The sequence below is a fragment of the Canis lupus genome, chromosome 6 (assembly GCF_048164855.1).
Source record: "Canis lupus baileyi chromosome 6, mCanLup2.hap1, whole genome shotgun sequence".
Classification (NCBI taxonomy): domain Eukaryota; kingdom Metazoa; phylum Chordata; class Mammalia; order Carnivora; family Canidae; genus Canis; species Canis lupus.
The window spans coordinates 27,925,440-27,951,171 of NC_132843.1; the positions used below are offsets into that span (position 1 = coordinate 27,925,440).

Genomic DNA, 25,732 nt, shown 5'->3' on the forward strand with positions numbered 1-25,732 from the left:
ACCTTTTGCCCTTGTCATTTATATGTTTGATTAATGCAGCTGCAGAAGGGCTCTGCCTGGGTCCCAGCTGCTCCTTCCAGGGACCCCTCCCCCACCCCACCGCATCACTTGTTATCCAGTGCCTTCTTTTGGGTGCCCAGCCACATATCACTGTGATCCCCACTGATGGGTTTTTATGTCCTGTTTCTCTAGCCAAAGACTGAGCCCTCTGAAGCCCTGTGCAGTACCAGTGTTATCAGGAAGCAACCATGTGTGTTTGCGCTTACAGTCACTCTCTATCTTTGATGGCTTCGCTTGACTAGAATTTGCGTGAATATTATTTGTTCATCATTAAGACCACCTTACATGCTGCAGATTTGCCATCAGGGCTGTGATGCTGAGTCTGCATGGTGGTCAGGAGGCAGTTTTGGAGATGGCTGCCTCTCCAGCAGCAACGACAAAGAGCAACCACCCAGTAGTCGGATCACACATAGAAATGTCTCCACAAAGTGAGGGCCCTAGCATTTGAGGATGAAATCGTTTAGGGTTTCAGCCACAAGAATGTGTGGCTCTGTAGCATGTGCATGGCCATCACGACACCTGTCCAGACCACCAGGGCTAATCAGGGACCAGCGTCATTGCTTCCGTGGAAGGAAACATGGTGGAGTGCACGTGGGCTGAAGTCATACTGCCACCAAATCATGGGTCTTTCCTACTTTGTATGCCCACTGTCCTGGGGATGGAGAGTAGACACAGGCTCATGGCAGCCTACTGCACCCCTCTCCCTGTCAGTGATAAAGCCACATGGAGGCACCCTAGCCAGTTTTCACCATATGCTCACCAATTAAAACTCAAATGTGTGCCACATGCTAGACTGTTGGAAACACATTTTCGTTTTGATGTGGCTATTCTGAAATAAATGTGTGCAAGGACATATGCCTTCTGTCAACCAAAGGATGACAGTGCTATTGGTAACGTGGTGCTTGTGCCATGCTCGTAAACCAAAGGATGTTTGTATCTCCTTGCTAAATGTTTTATTATCAGATGAAAAAGAAATCACCATAAAAATTCCTTTAATACCAAAGGGGATTTTTCTCAAGGATGTATTGTTCTTTCACTGTACTCAGCTCTGTCTCTGCTTTTGAGGAAAAGTGTCTGACAAGCCCATTCTTAGGTATGTGGGTTCATGATTGTATGTCCTTTTGTTTCCTCCTGCTACTGCCAGACAGCACATCTCTGCCTGGAAACTTTGTCCTCACATCACCAGTTCTTGGGGGACCCCCAACAGGGGTCTTTGCTGGACACAGGGTCTTTGCTGCCCCAGCCTACCTTCCCCTAGTCTCTCAGGGCAGCAGGTACCCATATCAGGCTAGAAGATATACAACCTATCATGAAGCCATGGGCAGGCAGAAGGGAGAGGCTCTCTGACCTCTACACCCCATTCCTATCCAAAGGGCATGAGAGACTCTCCTGGAGGAGTCATTCTGTCCTTTGGTGGTTGGAAGTTACCCAAGGACATAAGGAGAAGCTGACATGTCACCTCCTTCAATTCCCTCTTTCTCAGAGGAAAGCAGCCTGAGAGCAGATGAGGGTCGGGGATACTGGACCCAATAATTCCGGGCAGAACAGCTTCTGGCTGAGAAGCCGAGGGAAGCTGAGGGTAGCTGAGCTCCCTGCCCAGTGAGGCCTGAGCTTTCCTCTCCCATAGTAATGGCACTGCCGGCCCTGCTGGCCTGTTCTGTATATTCCCTTGCTAGCTGTCCCCACTCACCTGAGCCAGCAGGTTGCCTCCACAGATGGAGCTCCCTGGTCCAGTTGTTCTCCTGAGGTCTGGGCAGATCTCTTACAGCCCCTGCCCCATGCAGATGCTGCTGCAATTCTGTATTTGAGTAGCCTATGCCTAGGGCTTGAGCACACACTCTTGGGACTCAAAAATGTGATTTTGCCCAGCCCCGAGGATCACACTCTCAGGAGTGACCTGTCTCCCTTTAGCCTTCACACAAGACATTTGGCTTAGAACTTTCTGTATCCTCAATCATTTTGCTACCCATATACAGTGCACAGCTGAGAATTTTGCTCAGTAAAACCATGCAAAGCCATCCTATGCCATTTCCTGTTCCCTAGCTTGATGGATGTCACACTTGGGAGTGTGAGCATTTTACCTTGCTACAAGCATCAAATCTCCAGCCTCGATAGGTTTACAAATAGTTCTATGCCCATGAGTGATTCTCCTGAATAACTCTCAAAATTATGGACTAATCAAATTATGAGCAAACCTAATTTAAGCAAAGGGCAACAGTCCTCATTGGTTTAGCTCCTGATAAAACTTAGCAATGCTACCGGTACATAACAAATTACCACAAACTGTGATTCAAAATAGACCCATTTATCGCCTCACAGATTCCATGGGTCAGAAGTTCAGCATGATTCAACTGGATTCTCAGCCCTGGGTACCAGGAGGCCACCCTCAAGGCTGTGACTGGCCTGTCTCTTACCCGGAGGCCCTGGGAAGAATCCACCTCAGGTTCATTTACGTTGTAGGCAGAAGTCAGTTTCTTGTGCTCACAGGGTCAAAGTCCCTGTTCTGTGTTTTATGTTGGCCAGGAATTGCTCTCAGCTTCTAGAGGCCACTCACATTCCTTGTCTGTCACATGACCCCTCTATCTTTAAAGCCACATGCTTCTAATCTCTCTTTCTTATTTGCTGCCAATCAGGAAACACTGTGCTTTTAAAAAGTCTCACCGGATTGTTTCAGGCCCCCCCCTAGATAATCTCCACATCTTAGAGTCAAGTGATTTGAGACTGTTCCAGCAGCTGTATGATCCCTTCCCAGTGCCTAGATGAGTGTTCAACTGAATAACCAGGGGATGGGAATCCTGGGGCCATCTTTAGGATTCTGCCCACAACAAACAGCAAAGGGATGTCAACCTCATGTCTACTTTCACACCTCACTTGACATTCCCAAGAAATTCCTGTTGTGATGATAATCTCCATTGTTGTCTCCACCAGCGAGTGCTGGGGATCCTGAGCCTGGACCGGAGGCGGAGGTGGGGCAGGGTACGGATGAGGCCAGCCCGGAAGTAGCCCCTGCCCACGTGGGAGCAGAGAGTGAAGTGGAGCGAGCACTGGAGCAAGAGCCAGAAGAGCGGGCCTCCCTCAGTGAGAAAGAGAGGCAGAGCGAGGAGGTGAACGAGAAGGACAACTGCTCTGCCTCCAGCATCTCGTCCTCCAGCAGCACGTTAGAGAGGGAGGAGAAGGAGGACAAGCTCTCCAGGGACAGGGGAACTGGTAATACAGCCCCTTTTCTCAGTAAATAAATTCCAGGGAAACCTGGGCAGGCGACTTGGTTTGCTGGCCACTGAGGTCACTGCTGGCTCAGCTCGCTCACTGGGCTGTGTCACCTGGAGTCTGGAGGTTAGAGATGTGGCCACACTGTAGGCAGCCCCTCAGCTTCCTGCCCCATGGGGAGGTGGCCCCCATACCCTCTGCCATATTATTGTAGCTTCACTTCTATAGGTGGGAAAAGGCAATAATGAGGGCAGGAAAGGACTTCGCCTAAGGAATAAGTCCCAAAGGAGAAATGCCTCATTTCCTTCTAATTGCTCATTAATAGTAAATGTAGTTTTTTTTCTTAATGTTGCTATCGGCTCCCTCGAAAGTTTCTTCAGTGAAATGTGCTAAGGTATTATGATGGACATTTCAAACCAGAGCAAATTTCTTAAAATGAATTGAAAGGGTACTTCCAAAAAATGACAGCTCACAGTGTGCTGAAGTCAGTTTGATGTGCTTGAGTGGAATATACATAATTTAAGTACCTTTCTACAATATGCTCAGGGCCATGCTTTTGTTATAAAGCATTTGCTTTTCTTTATGAAATCAGATCCTTTTGGCATTATAGCTGATATTCAGTTCATATGTGTAATGGTAACTTTATGATGAGAGACCAAATGGAATGTTAATCCTCACTGGGGACTCAGGGAGGGTGCCACAGAGGGTTATAGGAATTGTAAAGGATTTATATAATCACTTGAATTATGGTTCATATGCAACACCATAGGCTTGGTTTTCCTACCCATGACTTGTGTGCTGTTGAGAGGACAGCCACCTCTCTCAACTAACACATTTCACCAGTGGAGGCATGTCTTACTAGCCAGTCCTCATTAAGCTACAGAGTGATACACACTCAAGGAACCTATGCTTTGGGCCCAAAGTGCATCATGAAGGCTTCACAAGGGCCTGCCAGCCAGTGACATAACCCATGCATGGCTTGTTAGCTCATAGATTAAGAATACATGATCTCTGAAACATGGATGTGTGAATGAAATGAATGATTTCATTCATTTTGAATGAATGATTGGAGCCATAATGCCTGCCATGAGACCTATCAATCAATGGCTGAGTCTTAGTTGATATTTGAGTTTTCACCAGCTGTATTATTTTTATTCTTTATATTGCTAGTCACTATGATGCACTGAAAAAAGACTGAAAGATATTATTTGTTTGTATCTTAGTAGTTATTGCATTGAAAATCTTGTGTCTGTTTGGTTGAAGATGTACGTGCTAGAAGGTATTATAAGTATCGATATTTACTTATTACATGTATCTCTTGAAGTCAGATGTCAGTTAGTCTCCCGAATTCTACTTCTTAGTATTCACATTTGATGTGATTTATGGTCACAGAACGGGGGGTCAGGTCGGGTAAGTCTTCTTGATCAGTTTGGTTTTAAATCATGTTTTATTATAAATAGCTGTAGGAATTATTCGTCATCACTAGGTTTAGCAAGCCTAAAACATATCAACAAGTGGGGTTAGTGAAAAGAAGCCAAGGAACAGAACTTTCTTGGATCAGATTGTCCAATATTTTTCCAAATAAGGGCAACTTTCCAAAAATGGAGACTGTACTCTCAGTGAAGAACCATTGACTTTCTACCAAAAGCTGGTGGTGTCCAAGAGTTATTAACTCAGGAATTAGGGCTTTGCAGTGATTTTTTTTTTCCTGCTTCAGTCTGGTGCTATTAAGAGATGTGATCATGTTTATTTGTTGCAACTTCTTAGAAAATCCCACTGCTCCCAGGCACCATCACCAGCTGTGGAGTCAGGGCAGCTCTGTCATCATAGCTGTTGCCTTTCATGACTCTAATAATTGTATCCATTACTCAGAAATGAATTTGTAGGGATTGAAAGAGTCTCAACCTATTCTGGTTGTACGGCTTTCTTTTTGTTTCATGTGTTCTGCTCTATAGCATTAGTGTGAGAGGTTTTATTGTAGTATTTGTTACACTTTGCGGTAATTACTTGTATAACTGTCTATTACCTCTACTTGAATGTCAGCTTTGTGAGGATGGGGATATCTGTCTTGTTCATTATGAGTCCTCACTTCCTACCTGTAGGACTGGAATATAGTAGAGGCTCGCAAAACCACTGATGAATTATTGAATGAAGAGGCATCTGGCTATGATGAAGCAGGTCTATTGTTCCAAGTTCCTTCCTCTTACAACTAAAATAGAAACACTCTGGGCATAACAGAACAATCATAGGAGGTCCCTGGAAACTGGAAAGAAGAAGGCCGACTGTCTAAGATCTTTGGACTTCAGTGACATGGCAGCAAAGCTCTGACTAAATCTTATTCCTATAGCCAAAGAATTGGGAAAATAAAATGATTGCCTAACAGAACAAAAAGTCTTTTTGGCTTTTAATACATGCCCTACCCTAGACCAGCACTAATGAAAAATCAGCTGCTGTCCTACCCCTTCCCCACCTAGTAGCTTCAGTGGGACCAAAGAGGAGATGATCTTCTATAACCTTGACTCCATGGAGACAGGGGTGACACCATTCCTCTCCCCTTCCTCCAAGTCCCTGGTGTCAGTGGGACTCAGAAGGGAGCCAGTCCTCTATCTCCTGCCAAAAAGAAGCTGATAGTGCTCTCTCATTTCCTTGCTGGGGTAGTTTTGGCCTAATGGAGAACTGATATTCTATCCCCTATAGGACAGAAGGAAGTGGCATCCCAGTTCTTCTATTGAGGTACCGTCAGTGGGGTCTTGTAAAGATCTGAGCCTTTGCCTTTACCCAGCAGGAAAGAGACTTAGGAATGCAGTGGAAGAGGACTAACCAGCATTCTATTGCTCCTGCCCTCCTTCTCTGATACCAGTTGGGCCAAGCAAGGAGCTCAGCCTCCACCCCACTCCACATAAAAAAGGTAAAACGATGTCATTGAGGGTGAAATTAGTCTGCAATCTATTCTCCCCATCCCAGAATCATTAGGAACCAGTGGAAGCTGAGCCTTCACTTCCACTTGGAGGCAATGTGAGTAAGTGTTCCACTTTCACTCGGAAGATACCAGTGGGTCAAGGGACTGCTGCACCCCCACCCTGCCCATCTGCAGTGAGGGTAGTCAGCCTTCTTGCTGTGGTGGTGACAGTAGGACCCAGTAGAGAGCTGAATATCTATTTCCATCAAGACCACATCTAAACAGGGTGAGTGCCTACTGAAAGAGAATAGTACACGTGACCCAAAGTCTAGCAGATAATCTCCAAAATATCCAGGATACACTCTAAAATCATTCATCCTATCACGATCTGGGGCAATCACAACTTGGATGGGAAAAGAAAACCATGGATGCCAACAATGAGATGAGCCAGATGTTGGAATTATCTGACTAGGATTTTAAAGCAGCCATCATGATGATGCTTCAGTGAACAATTAGAAACATTCAGGAAATACATGACAGAAATGAAATATCTTGGAAAGAAATAGAAGATATTAAAAAAAAGAACCAAAGAGAAATTACAGAATTGAAAAATACAATGGCCAAAATAAAATATTTGTTGGGCTCTGTAGTAGAGTGGAGACAACAAAGGAAATAACCTGTGCAGTTGAAAGCAGAGCAGTAGAAGTAACCAAGTCTGAATTGGGGAAAAGTAGATTGAAAGAATGAACAGAGCCTCAGGGACCTGTGAAACTGTATCAGTAGAACTAACATTTATCTAATCAGAATCTGAGAAGGAGAGGAGAAAGCCTGCAGGGCTGGAAAAATATTTGAAGAAATAATAACTGAAAATTTCCCAAATTTGGGAAAAGGCATAAACCTCCAGATTTAAGAAGCTAAGCAAATACTAATGGGGATGAATCCAAAGAAATTCACACCAAGGAAGATGAAAAACTATAGATGACAAATTAAGTCTTCAAAGGGAGTAAGAAGAAACAGTGTATTATCTATAGAGGAATGCTGATTCAAATATTTCATCTGAGACATGGAGGTGAGTGGGAAGGGGCACAGCATGTGTCAAGTGCTCAAAGACTAGAATTATCTACCCTGAATGCTGGATCCAGCAAAAGTAGCCTTTTTTTTTTTCTTCCAAAAAGTAGCCTTTAAGGATGAAGAGAAAATGAAGACACTCTCAATTCAAGGAAAACTAAGAGAATTTGCCACTAGTAGACCACTCTTAAAAGAATGACTAGAGGACATTCTCTGAACAGAAAGGAAATAATGACAGAAGAAGGCTCAAAATTTCAGAAAGAAATAGAAAAATGGAATGGGAAAAATAGTAAATAAAAAAGACACTCTTTTGCCTCACAAGTTTCTTAATCATAGGTGATGGTGGAAGCAAAAATTATAACCTATGATGTAGCATTCAATGTATGTAGAGGAAATACTTGAGACAATTCTATTTTTAAAGTAGGGAGGGTAAAAAAAAGGGCAAAATGATCTAAATGGAAGTAAGAATTCTATGCTTCAAAGTAGTAAAACATCAATATCAGCACACAGAGAAGTTAGTGTTCATATTGTAATCCCCAGAGCAACTGCTAAGAAAATTATATAAAGCTGTGTAACTCAAAAACAGTAAAAATCAAATTGAAATTCTAAAAAAATGTTCAAGTAATCCAGTTGAGGTCAAAAAAGGAGAAAGAGTAAAACAAAGGAAATGAACAAAAAATAAAGAGGCAGATTGAAGCCCTAACATAATAATTATTTTTTTTTAAGTAGTCTTTACCCCTAATATGGGGCTCGAACCCACAACCTCAAGATCAGGAGTCACATGCTCTCCTGACTGAGCCAGCCAGGCGCCCAAGAATGACTTTATTTTAAAAGAGGGAGGTTCGCGGCATGGATAAAAATATAACCCAACTATATGCCATGTATACAAAACTCTTTTTCAACATAATGACATAGGCAGATGGAAAGTGAAAAGTCAGGAAAAGATAATACCATGCTAACACTAATCAGAGAAAAGCAGGAGAGGCTATATTAATATCAGATAAAGTAGACTTCAGAGCAAAGGAAATTACTAGAGGCAAAGAAGCAACACTACATAATGATACAGGAAGACCTAAGAGAATAAAGAGAGTAAGGGAGACAACCAGCATTTAAAAGATCACCTAATTGTGTCCTCCTTCTTGTTGACAAAAAAAAAAAAAAAAAGAAAATTGCACCATTTCCCAGGAAATGGAGGAGAGAAGCAGTCTCTTGAGAGAGGCTCAGCCACTTACCCACTGCAGCCCCCTGATCTCAAAGCGGTCTTCCTATTTATGGGCCTGTCTGGCCAGTTGTAGGGACTGCAGATACCCAGACTTTCCCTGTCCTGTCCTCACTTGCCGTCTCCTCCCGCTTCAATGGCGGTTGTCCCCTAAGCAGACTCGGTGAAAGCTGCCAGGGGTCTAAGAGCTCCTTGTTCTGGTATTGGGCCTTTAGTGAGGTGGGGCCACTACTGAACAGAGGGCAAAGCTGCACTGGAAGAAGAGAGCCAGGGGCCCTTGTGGCTTCCCAGTAATGCCTCCTCTGAGATCAAGGCAGGGTCACATGGGAGAGACCAGTGTCCCTCCCAGTAGGTTTGACTGGGCCATTCTCCTTTGGTTGAACAAAGGCTGCTGATGCTCACGTCCATGACCGAGGTCCCTGCCATCCCCCGGTGCAGGTGCCCACAGAGGTCCTGGGTATTGGAGGGACCTCACATCCTGAATGCCCGCCAAACAGCCCTGCTGGCTCTTAGGAGCCAAACTCTGAGGAATCCCATTTCTGACCATTCACTGATTCATTGACATGTCTTAGATGCTGGGAGTTCAATAGTAAACAACAACAAAAAACCCAAATCCCTGCTCTTGTACGGTTTACATTCCGATGAAGAGGACAGTTTAACAAGTAATTATAACCATTCCAGTGGCAGGACAAAGGCAGCAGTAAAATAAATAAGGAAAATATGGGGAAGATTAGGCAGTAATAAGTACTCTGGTGACTAAAGCCAGAGAGTGAGATAAATGGCATTGGGGAGAGAGGGGGAGTTTTGCAGAGTTTTAAATGAGGTGGTTGGGGAAGATTCACTGAGAACATACTGTTTAAGCAAAGACCTAGAAGGAGGTTGAGAAGCAAATTGTGTGGTTAAACGGGTGCAGTTTGTTCCAGGATGGGCAAAGGCCCTGAGGCCAGATCATACCCAGTGAGGTCTAGGAATGTCAAGCAGCTACTGCAGTGAAAGGGGTTCAGGGATGATCATCAAAAAAAATTAAGGTGGGTACGTGCAAGGCTCGGGAATGATGAAAGATCACTGGCTTTTTTCTTGGCAAAATGTGGCACTATTAGAAGTCTTTGAGCAAAAAGATGGAATCGGGCGTTTTAATACATTAACATCGCCGTTAACCACAGACTCTAGAGGGACATGAGTGGAAATTGGGACCAGCTAGGGGACACTCCTGCAGTGTTGCAGGCAAGAAACCATGCTGGCTCAGACGAAGGCCATAGCAGGGCAGGTGATGAGAGAAGTGGGTAGGTTCTGGATGTGACATGAAGTCTTAGCTAACAGGACACCCTGCTACGTTAGATGCCCACATGAAAGAACAGGAGTTACATGACTGAGATTTGTGGAATTGGCAGCAAGATGGATGAAAGTTGCCATGTCTGAGATAGAAAAGGGGTGTAGAAGAAATGGGTTCAGAGAGAGGGTGGGGATGAGGGCAAGGTGGTACCTAAAGCCTGAAGACTGGATGAGATGGTAACTAAGTGTGCAAGGACACAAGAGGTCCAAGGACATCTAAAGGGTAAAGATAAGGAGGAAGTGGCATAGGAGAATGAGAAAGAGCATCCAGAAAAAAGGGAAGCAGACCGGGTGAGTACAATGCCCTGGAAGCCACGTGAAGGATGTAAATAAAGGAGGGAGCCCTCTTCTGGGTCTAGCGCAGCAGGAAAGTTTTAGGCCACCTGGGAAAGGAGAGAAGTTGGATTATAGCTGGAGGGCTAAGTGGAGTTGAATTGTTTTAAGATGGGTGAAGTCATACCAAGTTTATATGCCAGTAGGAAGGTCTAGTGGGAGGAGCATGGGAAATGCAGGACAGAGAAGCACCAGGATGGCTTCCAAATGCACACGTGGAGTGCGTGACCCTGCTAAGAGGGCCAGTCTGTCGGTAGTCACAGGAGGGAGGCCATAGTTGGGGTTCAGGTGTGGGAAGCGGGGGGCTAGATGAGGCCCTGGGAGATCTCTGGCTTCAGTTAAGCTGTGGAACTAGGAAGCAAGGCCATGCTTGTGTGCATATGAGACAGCGGGGAGGTTAGAGGAGAGAGGGGAGGTGGGAAAAGTCACCCCGGAGAGGTCGCAGATGAGGCTGCCAGGAAGCATTAGGGGTTTCCTGAAGACCGGTGGCCGTGGATTTAGTGTACAAGCCAAGCGATGGTTTATGCATTTCCCCAGGCACTTTGAGCAGATGTGGGGTGGGGGTGGGGGGGGGAGGGGAGACCTAACTCCACAGCTTTTCTACCTGTCCTGCGGTGGGCGAGGGAGCATCTTCCTTGCCTCCCTGTGTCTGGTTAGGACCAAAGCCCCTTATTACGTGTGGCTGGGTGGGTCTGTGGGCAGGAAAAGTGAGGGAAATACTCTCCGAGCCAAGGTGGGAGCTGAGAGCGATGTCCTACCTACAAGAGTCTTGGGTCCTGGAGCAGGTTATTGTGACCTTGAGGCAGCCTCTCTTCCTGTCAAGAGCCTCACGCCAGCTGTGGCCATCTCCCAGTTCATTCGCCGCACCTCAGTGTCCTCTCTGAAGTCCGTCTGGTGTTAGGCCCCGCTCTCCCCTAGCTGCTTTCCCTCGACACGGAGGCACCTGCCATTTGCTCACTTTTTCCTCTCCTCTGTGCTTCCAGGTCTGTGGTCCGCGGGCGTTCAGGATGCCAGTGTAAATGAACAGTGCGGCGACATCCTCACCAACAAACGGTTCATGCTGGACATGCTGTATGCCCATAACAGAAAGCCCACGGATGACGAGGAGAAAGCGGAGGGCGAGAGCGGGAGGGCCGAGCCGGGCGCCGAGGCCGTGGAGGCCGTGGAGGCCGTGGAGGCCGTGGAGGCCGTGGCCAGCCTGGCGAGCAGGATATCCACCCTGCAGGCCCACTCTCTGGCCCAGGATGAGAGCGTCCGGAGGGTGGACGTCGGCTGTCTGGACAATCGGGGCAGCGTGAGGGCCTTCGCTGAGAGATTCAACAGCGGGGACCTAGGGCGAGGGTCCGTCTCCCCTGACGCCGAGCCCAGTGACAAGGCCCCAGAGAAAGCATCCGCGCCGCCCAAGACGGAATCCGATTACATCTGGGACCAGCTCATGGCCAACCCGAGGGAGCTCAGAATCCAAGACATGGATTTCACCGACCTGGGGGAGGAGGACGACGTGGACGTCCTGGACGTGGACCTGGGTCCCAGGGAGGCCCCGGGGCCCCCGCCCCCGCCCCCACCCACCTTCCTGGGTCTGCCGCCCCCGCCCCCGCCGCCCCTGCTGGACAGCGTCGTGCCTCCCCCTCCGGTCCCCGGTAATTTATTGGCTCCTCCTCCGGTATTCAACGCTCCTCAGGGCTTAGGGTGGCCCCAGGTCCCCCGGGGTCAGCCGGCATTCACCAAGAAAAAGAAGACCATCCGTCTCTTCTGGAATGAAGTGCGGCCTTTCGAGTGGCCGTGTAAGAACAACCGGCGCTGCAGAGAATTCCTGTGGTCGAAACTGGAACCTATCAAGGTGGACACTTCCAGGCTGGAGCACCTGTTTGAGTCCAAATCTAAGGAACTGTCCGTCTCCAAGGTACTGCTAGCATCCCAAGTGCTTCTTCACTTGCAGAGTTACTTTCTGCTGTTGAGTAGGGCCGAGAGATCTGTTGTATTTAAGATGTCCCTCGTGCTGCTTTGGTTATGCGGTTTTTTTAAAAAAAAAGAAAAAAAAGAAAAGGCGGTTGATATAAAAATCTGTCCTTTAAGAGATTAGTCTTTGTGCGGTAGGCTGGACGCAAGCTAAGTGAGTACCGGACCCTTAGTGGCTGACATGGACAGCGGCCTACTGACCCTGTTAGGCAAAGTAGCTTTCAAAGAAGCAAATAACCCAGGGGAAAAGACAAAAAGGTTCGCCAGGGACTATTAGCAGAGCCCAGCAGTAGACGCTGACGTTAACTGGAGGGAGGCAGTCTTGCTAATTTATCCAACACGTGGACTTTATCCAGGAGATACATCTGTTTACTCTCACCTTGATTGATGATCGTTGGTGTAGTGGTAGTTGGAACCCCAGCTGTAACCCCATATTTAGAGTAAACCTGCAAAAACTTACCCTAAATTAGTTTCAGGTCCATATGTTTTCCCATTTATCATCATGTTTCAGGTGAGGATAGAGCTGCCTGAGTTCGGCTCCCTGACCTGCCAGTCAAGCACTAGGTCTGAATCAGAAAGTTTATGCAGCATCCTCAGGCCGAGTGCCCTTCAGACAAGGAGCCAAGTGACAGGGTTAGTGCCCCAGGGGTGGGCGTGGGGGGGCTGCAAGTGCTTGCTGCTGTCCTCAAGCTGGCCTTCACTGTGGTGTCAGCTTCTCCCCAGTCTCAGCAAAGATGTGAATCTGAACTATGCCAGCCCCAGGAATCCCCCAAGTGTCAGGATTAGAGCTGCCTCCTGCTTATAAATTCAAACTGCCGGGATCCAACACAGCACATCACATCCTGTCACTCCTCTCCTACAGCCAAAAGTAGACCTCCTTTTGTCCTGTCTAGGATATGACACTTAGGAAAATGAGGTTGGGCACCTGCTCTCAGTGTGCCTAACTTTCCCAGGACTGGTGGCCTGTGGTGCTGAGCCACTCACATGCCCCCTTCAGTTCTTGCAGTACAGCCTGCATTCTGGAGAAGACAGGCCTGGCTGCTTAACACAACAGTCTCTGGTGGCCTGGAGTTACCCAGGGCCTGCCCTCGATCACACCCTCCAACCCCCGGATCTAGTTGGCTGGTCTCCTTCAGCCACCATCTCCCACATGGGCTCATCTGGCTGGTGTGCCCTCTGGGTTTTCTCTGGTTGCTCAGTACTTTTAGGTGCTGGCCCTTGACTTGAGTGGGAGGAAGGAAAGGGAGTAACAATTTGGCAGTGAAGTTACTTCTGACTTCATTCTTACAAAGAAATTAGCAAGATTAAAAGCTTCACTGACAAGACCCAAAATGGGCGGTCCACCTGCCTCCTTCTCTTGGCCCTATGTTGGTTGGTGACAAGAGTCTGGTCAGTGCCCTCATAGTAGCTCGAAGTTCCATTCTTGCTTCAAGTAGGTGGTGACCTCATAAAATACTTTATTGCCTGGCTAAAGGACACCTGTTTGCCTAGTTTTTATAAAATGAGAGCATAAAAGTATTGAAAATTTTACCAAATGGATTAAGATATGTTCTTCAGTGGGACCCAGAAACCCATACCTTTGTTCTCAGGGGTGGGGGCATAGGAAATGTGAGCAGGAACTAATTTACAAATGTTACAAAGGGTGAAAATGCACCTTAAGATGAAAATACATCACACTGGAAAGTTGAATCCCTTATATGGACATTAGCAACACAGATATAACCAATTTTACTTCTATTTCTAATCCTTGGCTGTGATTTTCATATAACACAGCTGTAAACTGCCACTTCCGAATTCTGGCTTGTGAGAAGTTTTTCATTAAACACAATAGAAAGCAACACAAATAAAATGAAATAGACTTCATAGGCCAGCACAGAGCAAAGAGAATTGATTTTGGTTTTTGTCAGAAGACTTATACTGGACCAGAGTTCCAGAACATGCTAATGACCATCCAGGCCAATCCTTCCCCAAATAAAGATTCATGTTCCAGATCCAAGGCTGGGTGACCACTTAGTGGAAATAAGAACAGAAAAATATGCTTTTCTATGTCCTTTCCAAATAGTTTTTGGAACTGGACCTATTTTTCTCTCTCAGCAGGAAATATATATAGCTTTTTAGTAAGATGACTTTAATTATGTTTTGTGGAGAAAGGCAGAAATCCTGTGCTAAATATCATCATGTTGTGTTTCTACTGCTGGTCTAAGATGTGGTGAGTCACATAGGAGATCATAGGAATGACCCTAGAGAAAGCTGTCAGGGCAGAAAGCCCCTGGAGGTATGGGGAAATACCCCTGTGGACTTGACATCATGCTGAGGAGCCCCTAAGAAGTGATCTTCAACCTATGTGCCTAATTCTTCCTGTACCCAAAGGCAGTTTTTATATCCTACGTTACAGACAGACCGAGATAGGTGTGGAGTGGAAGAGGAAATCAGAAGGAAGAGACTTGGTCCTCCCCGCCTTGTGGACTTACTATCTTATTCTTTTGGGCTCATTAGGTTTATCATGGGGAGGGAGCTCCAAAATGGGTTTGGAGAAATTCTTTCAACTTTATTTATCCTGACATTTCGAAATATATCAGAAACTGTTAGCAGTGGCTTTTTAAGAAAATTCAGAGAATGATTTATTTGGTCTGGGTGAGCCCCAGCCTGGGTTATTTTTAAAAGCTCCCCCAGGGACTCAACCAAAGTTGTACACCATTGAGTTAAAGTGAAAAATGAGGCACCAATGAAGAGGGGCATTGATCCTCCCCCCACTTTCCATGTTGACTCCCGTATCCACTACCCTACTCCATTTTACTCTCCCAAGATGAGAGTAAAGTTTTCCTACCTTATATTCAAGTTTAAGACATGCAGAAATGTTATTTTACTTAACATCACCCTCAAAAAACCTGAATTCTATCTGGAAATTCAAAACCCAGCATGGGGACTTAAGTGGGATGACCATACATCTGGTACGTCCAGGTTGGCCCAGGTATATATGCTTGTTGTCCTACTATGATTATTAAGAGCACTCTCTTGCTCTCTCCGGGGTCTCCTGGTTAGGGTACTAGACACTCCATTACCATGTTGGAAATGCAGCTGTTTTGCAGCTGGCCTCAGCTATAGAAGACTGCTGCAGAAGAACTGGGGAATGAATACTTTTTTTCCTAAACTTCACGATAAGGCAAGCCTATTCCGGCCAGTTCCTCAAACACTATTCCTAACTACAGCCTTTGTTTAGACATCGTTGGGTAATGTTGCCTTCATGTTTGCCCATGTGTATGAGTCTCCCTTGTGATAGGACTTAGGAGAAGTCCACAGTTGTCACATCTTTATGACATCTGTGTCATGGCCTCATTGTCATTGTCACTTTCTCAACAGACAGTTTTGAAAATATCCTATGGCGTCACCCTTTTGGCAGTTAGCGGGGAGTGAGGAGGAATGATTTATCCTTGCAAAGCCTGTACCTTACTGAGCCAGACCCAGGGGCTGTGACCGCGATGCCAAGAGGCATTTTGAGAGGTTATGCGTTTCATGGGAGTGTTCTCCAGCTTAGGGGGAGATCACATTGTTAGGGCAGTTTCTACATTCAGTCATAGCACCATTTGGGGTGACAAGTTTTATATACTGAATATCTACTCTTTAAAGGTTGCATCCTTCATTTCTAGTAGAATCAGTCTTTAAAAATTCAAAGGAGGGGGCAGCCCCGGTGGCTCAGCGGTTTAGCACTGCCTTCAGCCTGGGGCCTGATCCTGGAGACCCAGGATAGAGTCCCACATCGGGCTCCCTGTGTGGAGCCTGCTTCTCCCTCTGCCTGTCTGTCTGTCTGTCTCTCTGTCTCTAATAAATAAATAAAATCTTTAAAAAAATAATTAAAAATTCAAAGGAGGGATTCTTCATGGCAGCATCAGGAAACTGGGAAGCAAGCCCCATTTACCTGCCCAGATGGGACGCCACCACCCACGTCCCCTCTCCCCCCCACCACACTTCTCATTTCCTACTCGCCCCTCATGAGGAAGCTTGTGCCTTCACTGTTGTTCTCCTCTGGCCTTTGGTCCTCCTCACCGTGGTGTGCCACAGGCAGAAGCTCCAGGACTGTATGGAAAGGTGGAGTCAAGTTTTCTGTTTTATTTCCAAGAGCCACAGCCACGATGCGGTTCCTTGGTGTTCGCTGTGGCAGACTGTGTGGCCGTGTCTTCCGGAGTCAGCTGCATCCAACCCCAGAGCCTCTCAAGCTGCTTTACCCCTGAGTGTGGAAAGACTCTCTGTGACTGACAGCTTAGCTCCCTGTACTGGAATGTGAGCTTGGCATTTGGTGGGCATGTCAGGCACATTTTTACCATCGATAAAAACTCACTGTGTTGTCTATAGCTGTTGGGACTTTATCCTACATCATTCATAAAAATGGCAGGACCAGTCCTTGTTACATCTTGGAATGGACAGGAGGACGCTGTTACTGTTTTTCTATTTTAAGAAATGTTCTCTTATCCTTGCCTTTTGTTTCCTATTTTTAAATGGCATTCCTCTTGAAAGAACAACTTTCTACTTGACAATCCTGTCTCAAAAGAGCTGTAGACTTACAAAAAGTCTAAGTCGGTGGCTCTAGTTGCATGAGAGATTATTTAACATCTATGATCGGTATGCTCTGCTCCACGCCGAGGAGATCAGAATCTCAGAGGATAGAAGCAGCATCTCTGAAAATTCTCTTGTGTACCCACAGTTATAAAGCATTGGTTTTAAAAAACTACATTTTCTGGTTTTCCTTCAGAAACTGTCAGTAGATTGATCAGGCCTGTTTCCGATACATGATGTCAAATTTCTCCCAGCCTAGTGGTAGTGACTTAATGTTACCCATTCAGCCATCAGTCATGGAGACAGCTACATCTTCTGGAAAAGGAGAATCTCCTGTTCTTTCTCCAGAACATCCCTTTGCATTAGTCCTAGGGGCCAGTCTGTTAGTTTCAGAAGGGAATTTGGCATGTGCAAATCACCATGATAGTCTTGGTTAAAAACCGAAACCAAGATGTTCTCTACGTTTTTTTGCAAGATCTTTAGTACCACCTAAGGTGTGCTCATTTGCTGGGCTCCTGTATGCCGGGGGTCTGTGTAGCCTGTAACAGACGCCTATGAGCTATCTTCTATCATTCACAAAGGCCCATGCAAGTGTCCACGTCCCCGGCAAGCAGCTTTATGGGCTACATTGAGTATCAAATCCACACTTCCCTCTGGAACTATCACTCTCCGGAGTGGGGACATTGATCTGATCTGATGTCCTATGTATGTAGGTGCCTTGGATCAGTAAACATGGTAGATGCATTAGTCATGAAAAGTATACATTGGTAGACCACATATTTTTTAAATGTCCATAGAGGAAAAATGATAAGCAGGAATCACTATTGGTGAAATAGGTAAGAGCTAATTTTTAGAAAGCACTATGTCCCAAGCATTGTCATAAGTGCTGTACATGTACTAATACCAGTAATACTCTGCTGATAGTTTTAGCAAATACTTCTACAGTGCCTGCCATGGCCAAGCATCGTTCTCACTGCTTTACATCCATTGTCTCATTTTATTCTCACAGCAAACTTTGTGGGGTATGTACCAGAGAGGAAACTGAAGCACAGAGATATCCAGGGACTTGCCAAAGTCACACAGCCACAAATGGTCAGATCCCAGCTGAAGTTACCTTTCAGGGCTCCTGAGTCTGTCAATGAATGTGATCCTTGGATTATATTTTGTTTCTTCTATTTTTTGATAAAAAGTCAATCAGTCAGGGATCCCTGGGTGGCGCAGCGGTTTGGCGCCTGCCTTTGGCCCAGGGCGCGATCCTGGAGACCCGGGATCGAATCCCACGTTGGGCTCCCGGTGCATGGAGCCTGCTTCTCCCTCTGCCTGTGTCTCTGCCTCTCTCTCTCTCTCTCTCTCTCTCTCTCTCTGTGACTATCATAAATAAATAAAAAATTAAAAAAAAAAAGTCAATCAGTCAAAGCTCTGTCCCCCACCTCAGCAAGTCTCAAGAACTCTCAGGGAGGAAAGGATGGAAGGAGGCTCCTGTGAGCCCAGGCCCTAGGCACAGCATGCTAGACTAGGACTCAATGGAAAGTGAAAACAGGAAAGGTGGACTCTGGGGTGAGATAGTTGCCCCAACAAGCAAGTGGTAGTAAGGCAATGTGGAGCTATCTCTGAACATGCCATTTTTCCAAATATGTCCAGTGGTGTTTAAGGGAAAAGAGGACCTTGTGTCTTTAAAGGGTACAGGGTATCCTGGAAAGACGCTGGGTTCTGTTTTTGCTTCCAGAAAGCTGGTTAAATCAAACTCTTGTTCAGAACCACACAGCAATGCTTAACATATAGAATAGCAATGTTTCTGAAGCCCCAACTATCAGGGATCTTCTAGCAGGCCAACAGTTGCCTTTCCAGAAATACTGTCTCTGGGGAAAAGCTTCAGCTCTGGATGCCATGTAGGGCTTTTGTTTGTTTCTGATTCAGCCAAGAAGATTGCAGGGTGAGGGGAAGTGGTATAGATGGCCAAACTAGTGAGAGAAGAGGTTACCCTCCATGGAAAGAGATGCTGTCATGGCGAGCAGGGACCCCTTAGAAGGGTCAGCAGGGGGATCCCTAAGCCAATTCAACTCCCTCTTCCCAAACTGTACAAGAAGACTGAAGATCTAGCTTCCAGGAAGGCAGAAGTGAGCCCTTCCAGGAAAAGGCTTCAAATAAGCAGCACCCAAGGTCACAAGAGTTACAGGATTTCTGAGAAGTATAGAGGAGGTAGTCAATTTAAGAGGTTATTGCTAACTGGTAAGGCTTGTGGGGAGGGCTGTGACATTCCCTGTAGCCCCAGATTCACCTAGTGGTCAGCTTCCTGGGTTGGGGTCTACTCTCTAGAACCATCTGCTCTAAGATGTAGGGCCCTGCAAATAGTTACTCTATCACAGGAAGGACACCGTGAAGGTCACACTTGCTGATCCGGGGCTTTGACCACAGAAAGACAATTGGAATGGATCAGACTTGATGACTGCTCATCCTGAGACACAGACATGTGCTCCCTGGCACAGAAAACTGGCTCTCACCCTTGCAGGTGCCGCTCTAGGTAATTGTGGGAGGGAAGGAGAGAGTCAGACATCCCCACAAGATCTCCTCCTTTGTCTCAGGCAGAATGGATCCTGGGGCACTTGTGTGCTCAGCAGCATCCACTGGAGTCTGTTTTAATTATAAAGAACAGCATTTAAAATACATCTTGGATAAGATCCAGAGATTGGAAAATTCAATTTCAGATATTACTTTAAATCTTATTCTTTCCTTCACCAAGTGGGTTGACGTGCTCTGAAAACACATGGCATCATTTTGGGGGACAGCTCTCCCTGTGATTTCAGGATACTCAGTGGCTTACTTCTCCCTGACTCCTAGGGGAGTGTGTAGGTGTGCCCACTGGTGTACATCGGGTTCTGTTGGGAATGGGGAAATGGACATGTCAGGCTCAGAACCATCACGTAGGTGTCTGCAGGTTGTTTGCTGTACATGTATGCTGACCAAGGGGAAAGGACCGAAATCTGAGTGGTGCTTCTCTCTCCAGCTGTTTGCCATGGGGCTGTGTCTCCCCAGAGGGAGCATCTTTTTCTCATTTGCACAAAGGCTGGATTGGGCTGAGTCTGCTTAGGCATCTTTCCAGGCTCTTGGAGTGAGAGGGGCTAGATAGATGAGGGGCTAAGAGCTAATGATTCCCAGGAAATCCCTGCCTCCTGTACTGGAGCCTGGCTGTGGGTATTTGCCTCTCCTTCTGCCATGCATGCTGCCCTCCTTACGTGGCACCATTCCTCATGTTCACCGGATGTCTACTGCAGCATCTCCAGGCCTCATATCCTTGAGTTCCCCTTCGTTGCCTCTGCTCAGCATTTTGCCAAACCTTTTCTCGTTCCTTAGCTTTCAACACACAAAATACTATCTTAGATTTGAAAGCTGCATTTCAGGGGCTCCCCATAAGCTTATTTGATTTAATATATTGGAGATAAGTTTGCCCTGAAGAGTGGGGATGCTTTTATGCCACATGTCCCTGGGCATTCAACACTGATCACACCCACAAGAATTGTTCTTCCTGGCCACCAGGCCCCAAAACAGCTGGGATGCTTTCAGCTGTTTTCTTCGTGAGGAAATTTTAATTTATTCCCAAATGCATATTTAAGGATTTAAAATAGAATTTTAGCAATTGAGTTTGGAAGAGCTTAGTAGGACTTAAGGAACCACAGTCTGTTTCTCCTTGCCAGCTTCCAGCCTGCAGTGCTATAGCAAGCCAGCTTCTCCAGAAAGCTCAGCCTCCACACAAGAGACTGACAGTCAGCATTATCAGGCCCTTGGCTGGGCCTGCCTGCAAGGAAATGGAGCAGCTGGCTCCGAGGCCCCCTGCATGTGTCCCCCCAAACCTCTCATTCCCTCCCTGGTACTTCCCAGCAAGCTAGACAAAGCCACTTCCCCTCTCCTTATCTTCACTCCCCAGTTCCAGGCTCCATCCTAGACATTCTTTAGGGCCCATCCTCCAAACCTGACCCTCTCCACCCCCAGGGAAGTTAGGTACCCCACTGCTGAGCCCTTTTCCACTGGGAGCACACCCACCATCGTGCTGAACACATCTTTTCCTTCAGGAGATCCATGATGCCTTATTCATCATTGTCATCCTGGGCTTATTACGTAAGTGGAAATAGTCATCCTCCCAGCTCTGCCTTGTCTCAAGGGAAATCTGAGCACGAACAGGAGGCTTGCTGAGCTGGATCTCTTCCACATGCCCCCATGGCCACCCACCCTTAACTCCTGGAGAGCTGAGGGGGAAAATGGAAGGCCTTGTCATCCTGGCCCTGGCACTCATTGGCTTACCAGCTCACATACTTGTTAGGCTCTGGTCTCGTACCAGCCCAGGGCCTGTCCCCAAGGAGCACCAAGGTCAGCAGGGAAGCCATACATGCAAGGGCTTTGTGAGGATACCTGTTCCCCTCTTTGGCCCCTGTTCCCATTCATCCCTCATTCTTCTTGAGCAGGTTCCCTTCTGTTTCCCTGCCTCTGAAGGCCCCTCTTCACCTACCCAGTGGGCAGCCACCCTGGTGTGGGAATGTGGCAGGTGCTCTGTTGGCAGGGCACAGGATGTTGAAATAGTGAGAGGAGCCATGAGACGCTAGCAGCGGGGGATGCAGAGGGGCCGACTGGCCAGCCCTGTTGGATTCTCCTCGTCACTCCTCTCGTCTCGGCATGTGTACTGACTGTCTCCATCTCTGGGCTCATACCGTGTGCGCTAGGGCCAACCAAGGCACATTCCGACACCTTGCAGCCTGCAGGAAGGGAGCTCTGAGAGGTTTTAGTTTTGTTTCCACTGCTTCTATGGAAAAAAACAGGTTTTTTTCCTTGCCAAATATCACATTTTTCCCAATTGAAGGAAAATCAATTTTATTTTGTAATGTGTCTGACTCGCGAAGTTCCACTGCTGACCCGTGCTTGGCGGCTTCTCAGAGCTAATCCTTGATCTCTTTCTTCTGTGCTGAGCAGTAGCCAGTCCTTCCCTGAGCTGGATCGGGGCCATGTGTTTTCATCTCTAAATAAGAAGTGAGTTTGCTTTTAATAATGAAACACAGAAAGGACCAAAGATGATGCACTAATCTTGGATTCTCCTTATTTTATCACCAAGAAAACTGCTGCAGATGGAAAAAGGCAGGAGGTCATCGTCCTGGACCCCAAGAGGAGCAATGCCATTAATATTGGTCTGACCGTGCTGCCTCCTCCAAGAACGATTAAGATAGCCATTTTGAATTTTGATGAATATGCCTTAAACAAAGAAGGAATTGAGGTAAGAGAAGCTCTATCAGGCATTATTTGTGTTCTGCTAACATGTCCCATATGTAAAGCATTACTGCATCCAATATGACTTTCTCCACAGGGTGGCTTGCCATTTTTCTGTTTCAGCCAGACTCTGAATAATGTTAATAATTCTCACATTTTTTTAAACTTCTGGGTTGTGGCGGGGAGCCCCACTTGGCCTATGAAGTTCAGTGATCCTCACTCTCTGGCTCATTTGCTGCCTGTCTTCTGACCACACTCACCTACCTCGGCACAGAAGAAGTCTAGGCTGGCCTCCTGACGGGGACTGGTAGGGTCTTTCATGTCACTGCCAACTGAACATACTTAAAGGACAGTTTCACAAGTAGGGCTTTCAGCGTGTGTTCACATCTGTGTGAATGACTTTGTTTCTTTCTTGGTGCTCAGTGGGATATGTAGAGATGGCTTTTGGGTGATAAACTAGAGAACCCCTATGCCACCCGTGCCTTTAGCAGTTGGTGACCTGAATGGCAGCAGTGGAGGGAGATGGGTCACTTGCTGTGACCACATGGCTTGCCAGCTTCAGTGCTCTGCTACCAGGCCCCGTTCTGGTAGCCCACCATGGGCTGCTGCCACTTTACAGCAAGTTAAAGCTCATCTTCTAATAATGAAAAAAGGGTGACTGGAGCAAGTAGCCCAGCACACAGATTCCTCCAGATGGGCAGTATAGCCTGGGACTCACCAGTTCACTGTGGGGATATGAGGACACTGCTTTGTGGTGTTGGGTGACAAGGAGCCCTGGGTCCCTTTAAAGCCTTCCCATAGTTGAGGTTCATTCATGCACAGTCTTATCTGAGGGACTGGAGAGTGGACAGGACCAGGGAAGACCGGCTACAAAGGGAGAATGAGCCCCTGACAGTGAGGAGGGGCCCAGGGCCATGATGTGAGGCTTGCCCATGGCCCCAAGTGTGGAAAGGAGCAGTGGGGGCCATGGAGCCAGGTGGGTCTGACCCTAGCAGGGTGGGCATACCTCTGTGCTTTGGAAAGAAGAGGCTCCCACAGGAATGATTGTGCTCCTAGAGGCTTATACTGAGTTAGTAGTGTCCCTTCAAAAATCCATGTCCACAAACTCAGAATGTGACCTTATTTGGAAACAGGGTCTTGGGAGAGGCAATCAAGATAAGGTCATATTCAATTGGGGTTGGCCCTCCTCCAGTGACAAATGTCCTTATAAGAAGAGGGAAGTTTGGACAGAGACACAGAGAGGGGAATGCCTCCTGTGAAGAGAGAAAACACAGGGACACACACACACACGCGAGACAGCCATGTGATAAAAGGGCAGCGATTGTAGTGATGCATTTACAAGCCCAGGACACCAAGGATCACCTGCAACTGCCAGAAGCTAGGAAGAGGTGAGGGGAGAAATCCCCTCTAGAGCCTTCAGAGAGAACACCACCCTGCTGACACCTTGATGTCAGACTTACAGTCTCTCAGACTGAGAGAATTCTGTTATTTTAAACCACCCAGCTTTGTGCTACTTTGTGTGGCAACCCTAGGAAGCCAGTGCAAGGCCTGAATAGCTCTACTCTGAGAAACACACACACAGCGTGTGCCAGGCCAGGTACAAGGTATAGCATGCATTTGCTTTCTTGCTGCAGAGGAAATTGAGCCCTGAGCCCTGGAGTCAGGCCTGGAGTCAGGCCAGGTACCAGAGCAGGTGAATATATCTAAGTGGCCACACGGCAGGCTGAGACAGGGGTATAAAGGAGAGAGCAGGAGACAGGAGGCAAATGCAGAGAGGGACGTTGAGGCAGCCTTCAGACAGTGAAAAGGTGGCAAGACTGGCCTCAGTGTGAGGCAGTCCCTCTCTGGGGCACCAGGAAAAGCGAGGGAAGAGATGAGCATTGCCTGGCCACTAGGCAGGTGGGAGCTGCCAACCTGGATGAACCAAGCACCACGTGTCTTTCATCTAAGATGAACTACGTGGTAGGCCCTAGCACACATTCCAGCCATCCTATTTACTTAACAGTGCCTTTTGGAGACTGCAAAAGCTTCAGATTCATACAAAGAGAAGCTTCGAATGCAGCCAGAGCCAGCCTGATGAAAGGGAAAAATGACATCTTCCCCTTTTCAAAATATTTCCCCTCCTTGTCATGGGAACTTGAAAGTCCGTCAGGAGAGATTGATTCCTTTGGATCCAGCCTTTGTTCTTTCCTGAAATGTAGCTCTCCTTAGGTAAGGAAAGTTTCAGATACAGTAAGTCACTTCAATTTTAGAATAATGCAAATCCCTTTCTTTTTCTGACTGGTTTCCAGGGAGGAGCTTTTCGATCCAAGAAGGGCTATAATGGTGGCAATGCAGGGCCATGAAGGGTATAGGAATGACAAAGCAGCGTTAAGCTTAGTGACTTCCATAGCTTTCTTTCTGGGGGCCAGGCACAAGCCAGGTGCGCTACACCGATGCTCGTGAGGTGTAACCATTAGTTTCCCCGGCTCGAAGACAGGAGAGTCCCGATGGCAGTCTGTGCCTGGGCTCCGCAGGCCCGTGCAAAGTCGGCCGGAAGCAGGAGCTTGAGAGCCTGAGCCTGAGTCTGAAGTGAAGACCACGGGCCTTGGGGATGGAGGGTCATCTGGGCCCGGGCTCCTGTGACAAAAAGAATACGAGGGAATCTGAAAGGTTAGTGAGAAGACTCCTGAGGCGAGCAGTTCCGCCTCACAGTGCCACCTACAGTGTGTCCCCGGAAGTAGCTGACCTGGAATGGTTTACAGAGAGAGGACACAGCCATAGGAAACAACACTGAACCCTTCCTTCCTGAGAGTTCATTGTGTCGTCCTGAGTCACAGCAGCACATGGGGTGGCACATTTTTTTAATCACAGTTTTTATCAAAACGGTTTCCCATCTGTGTCCCTACTGATGTTCTGGATTGGATGGTACCTTGTTGTGGGAGCTATCCTAGACATTGTAGGATGGTTAGCAGCTTCCCTGGCCTCCGCCCACAAGAGGCCAGGGGTACCACCCGAGTGGTGACAGCCAAAAATGTCTTCAGCTTTGTCAGATGTGCCCTGAGGGCAAAATCCTCCCAGCTGAGAATACCTGATCTGAAGGCTGTCCCTGTGAATTCAGGGAGATTGTGGATACTTTTCAGTTCTGGGCGGTCATGATGAGAAGAGTCCAGTGGAAACCAGACACACTCGTCTGTCACCTGCCGTCTCTGGCCATTGTTGGCAGGACCTGGGTGGAGGGCATAGCTGGTCTAGATCCATGTCCTGAGCCACTACCCAGAACTTACTCTCTAGGCTTGTTGTTCAAGAGCTAAGTCAGGACTGAGAAGAGATGGAAGCTGTGTACTTGCAGATCTTTACTAATAAGATTTCCAGCTTATGCCTCAAGGGCCTTTTGCCAAACAAACTGTCTGCTTCTTGGACGCAGGCACTGTAGCATGGCACCACAGCTTAACGGGGCCATTTGAAACCTCTGTACCAAACGTGATTAGGATGTATTAAATTATATCCTGTGCCTTTGCTTAGCAACCCAGCAATATATATCCAGCTTTGTCATGAAAACCTGAGAGAGTGGTTCACTAATTTCATTAAGGAAGTAATTTTTCATAAGGATATTAAACTTTAGAGCACATTTTGGGGCCATCTCCAAATAGTATTCATGATATTTTTTCCAAATAAAATGTCATCAGCTTATCACAAGTGGAGTATGAGGGGTTTTCCTTTTTTCTCTTAGTTTTCTAAGTTTTATCATCTGTATCTATAGAGTCACACAATTGGATGGTCCCAAATGACACTTAACTTGGCTCACTCTGGCTGGCAGGCCTGCCAGCATCCTAGAAACAGAAGGTCCCTTACTTAGGCTGCATATACAAAAC

At 47.0% G+C, this 25,732-nt stretch overlaps 1 protein-coding gene across 18 annotated transcripts in view; it reads left to right on the top strand.

Annotated features, from left to right (window-relative positions):
- The window catches only part of FHOD3 (formin homology 2 domain containing 3), a 463,300-nt gene that overhangs the window by 393,096 nt on the left and 44,472 nt on the right, over positions 1-25,732 (top strand). For 17 of the 18 annotated variants that reach the window (XM_072829309.1, XM_072829312.1, XM_072829310.1 and 14 more), the window contains 3 exons: positions 2,989-3,267; positions 11,102-12,021; positions 21,727-21,885. In XM_072829309.1, coding sequence (XP_072685410.1) covers positions 2,989-3,267; positions 11,102-12,021; positions 21,727-21,885 — 1,358 coding nt within the window. The remainder of the gene's footprint in view (positions 1-2,988; positions 3,268-11,101; positions 12,022-21,726; positions 21,886-25,732) is intronic. The other variant, XM_072829316.1, reaches the window with a different exon arrangement.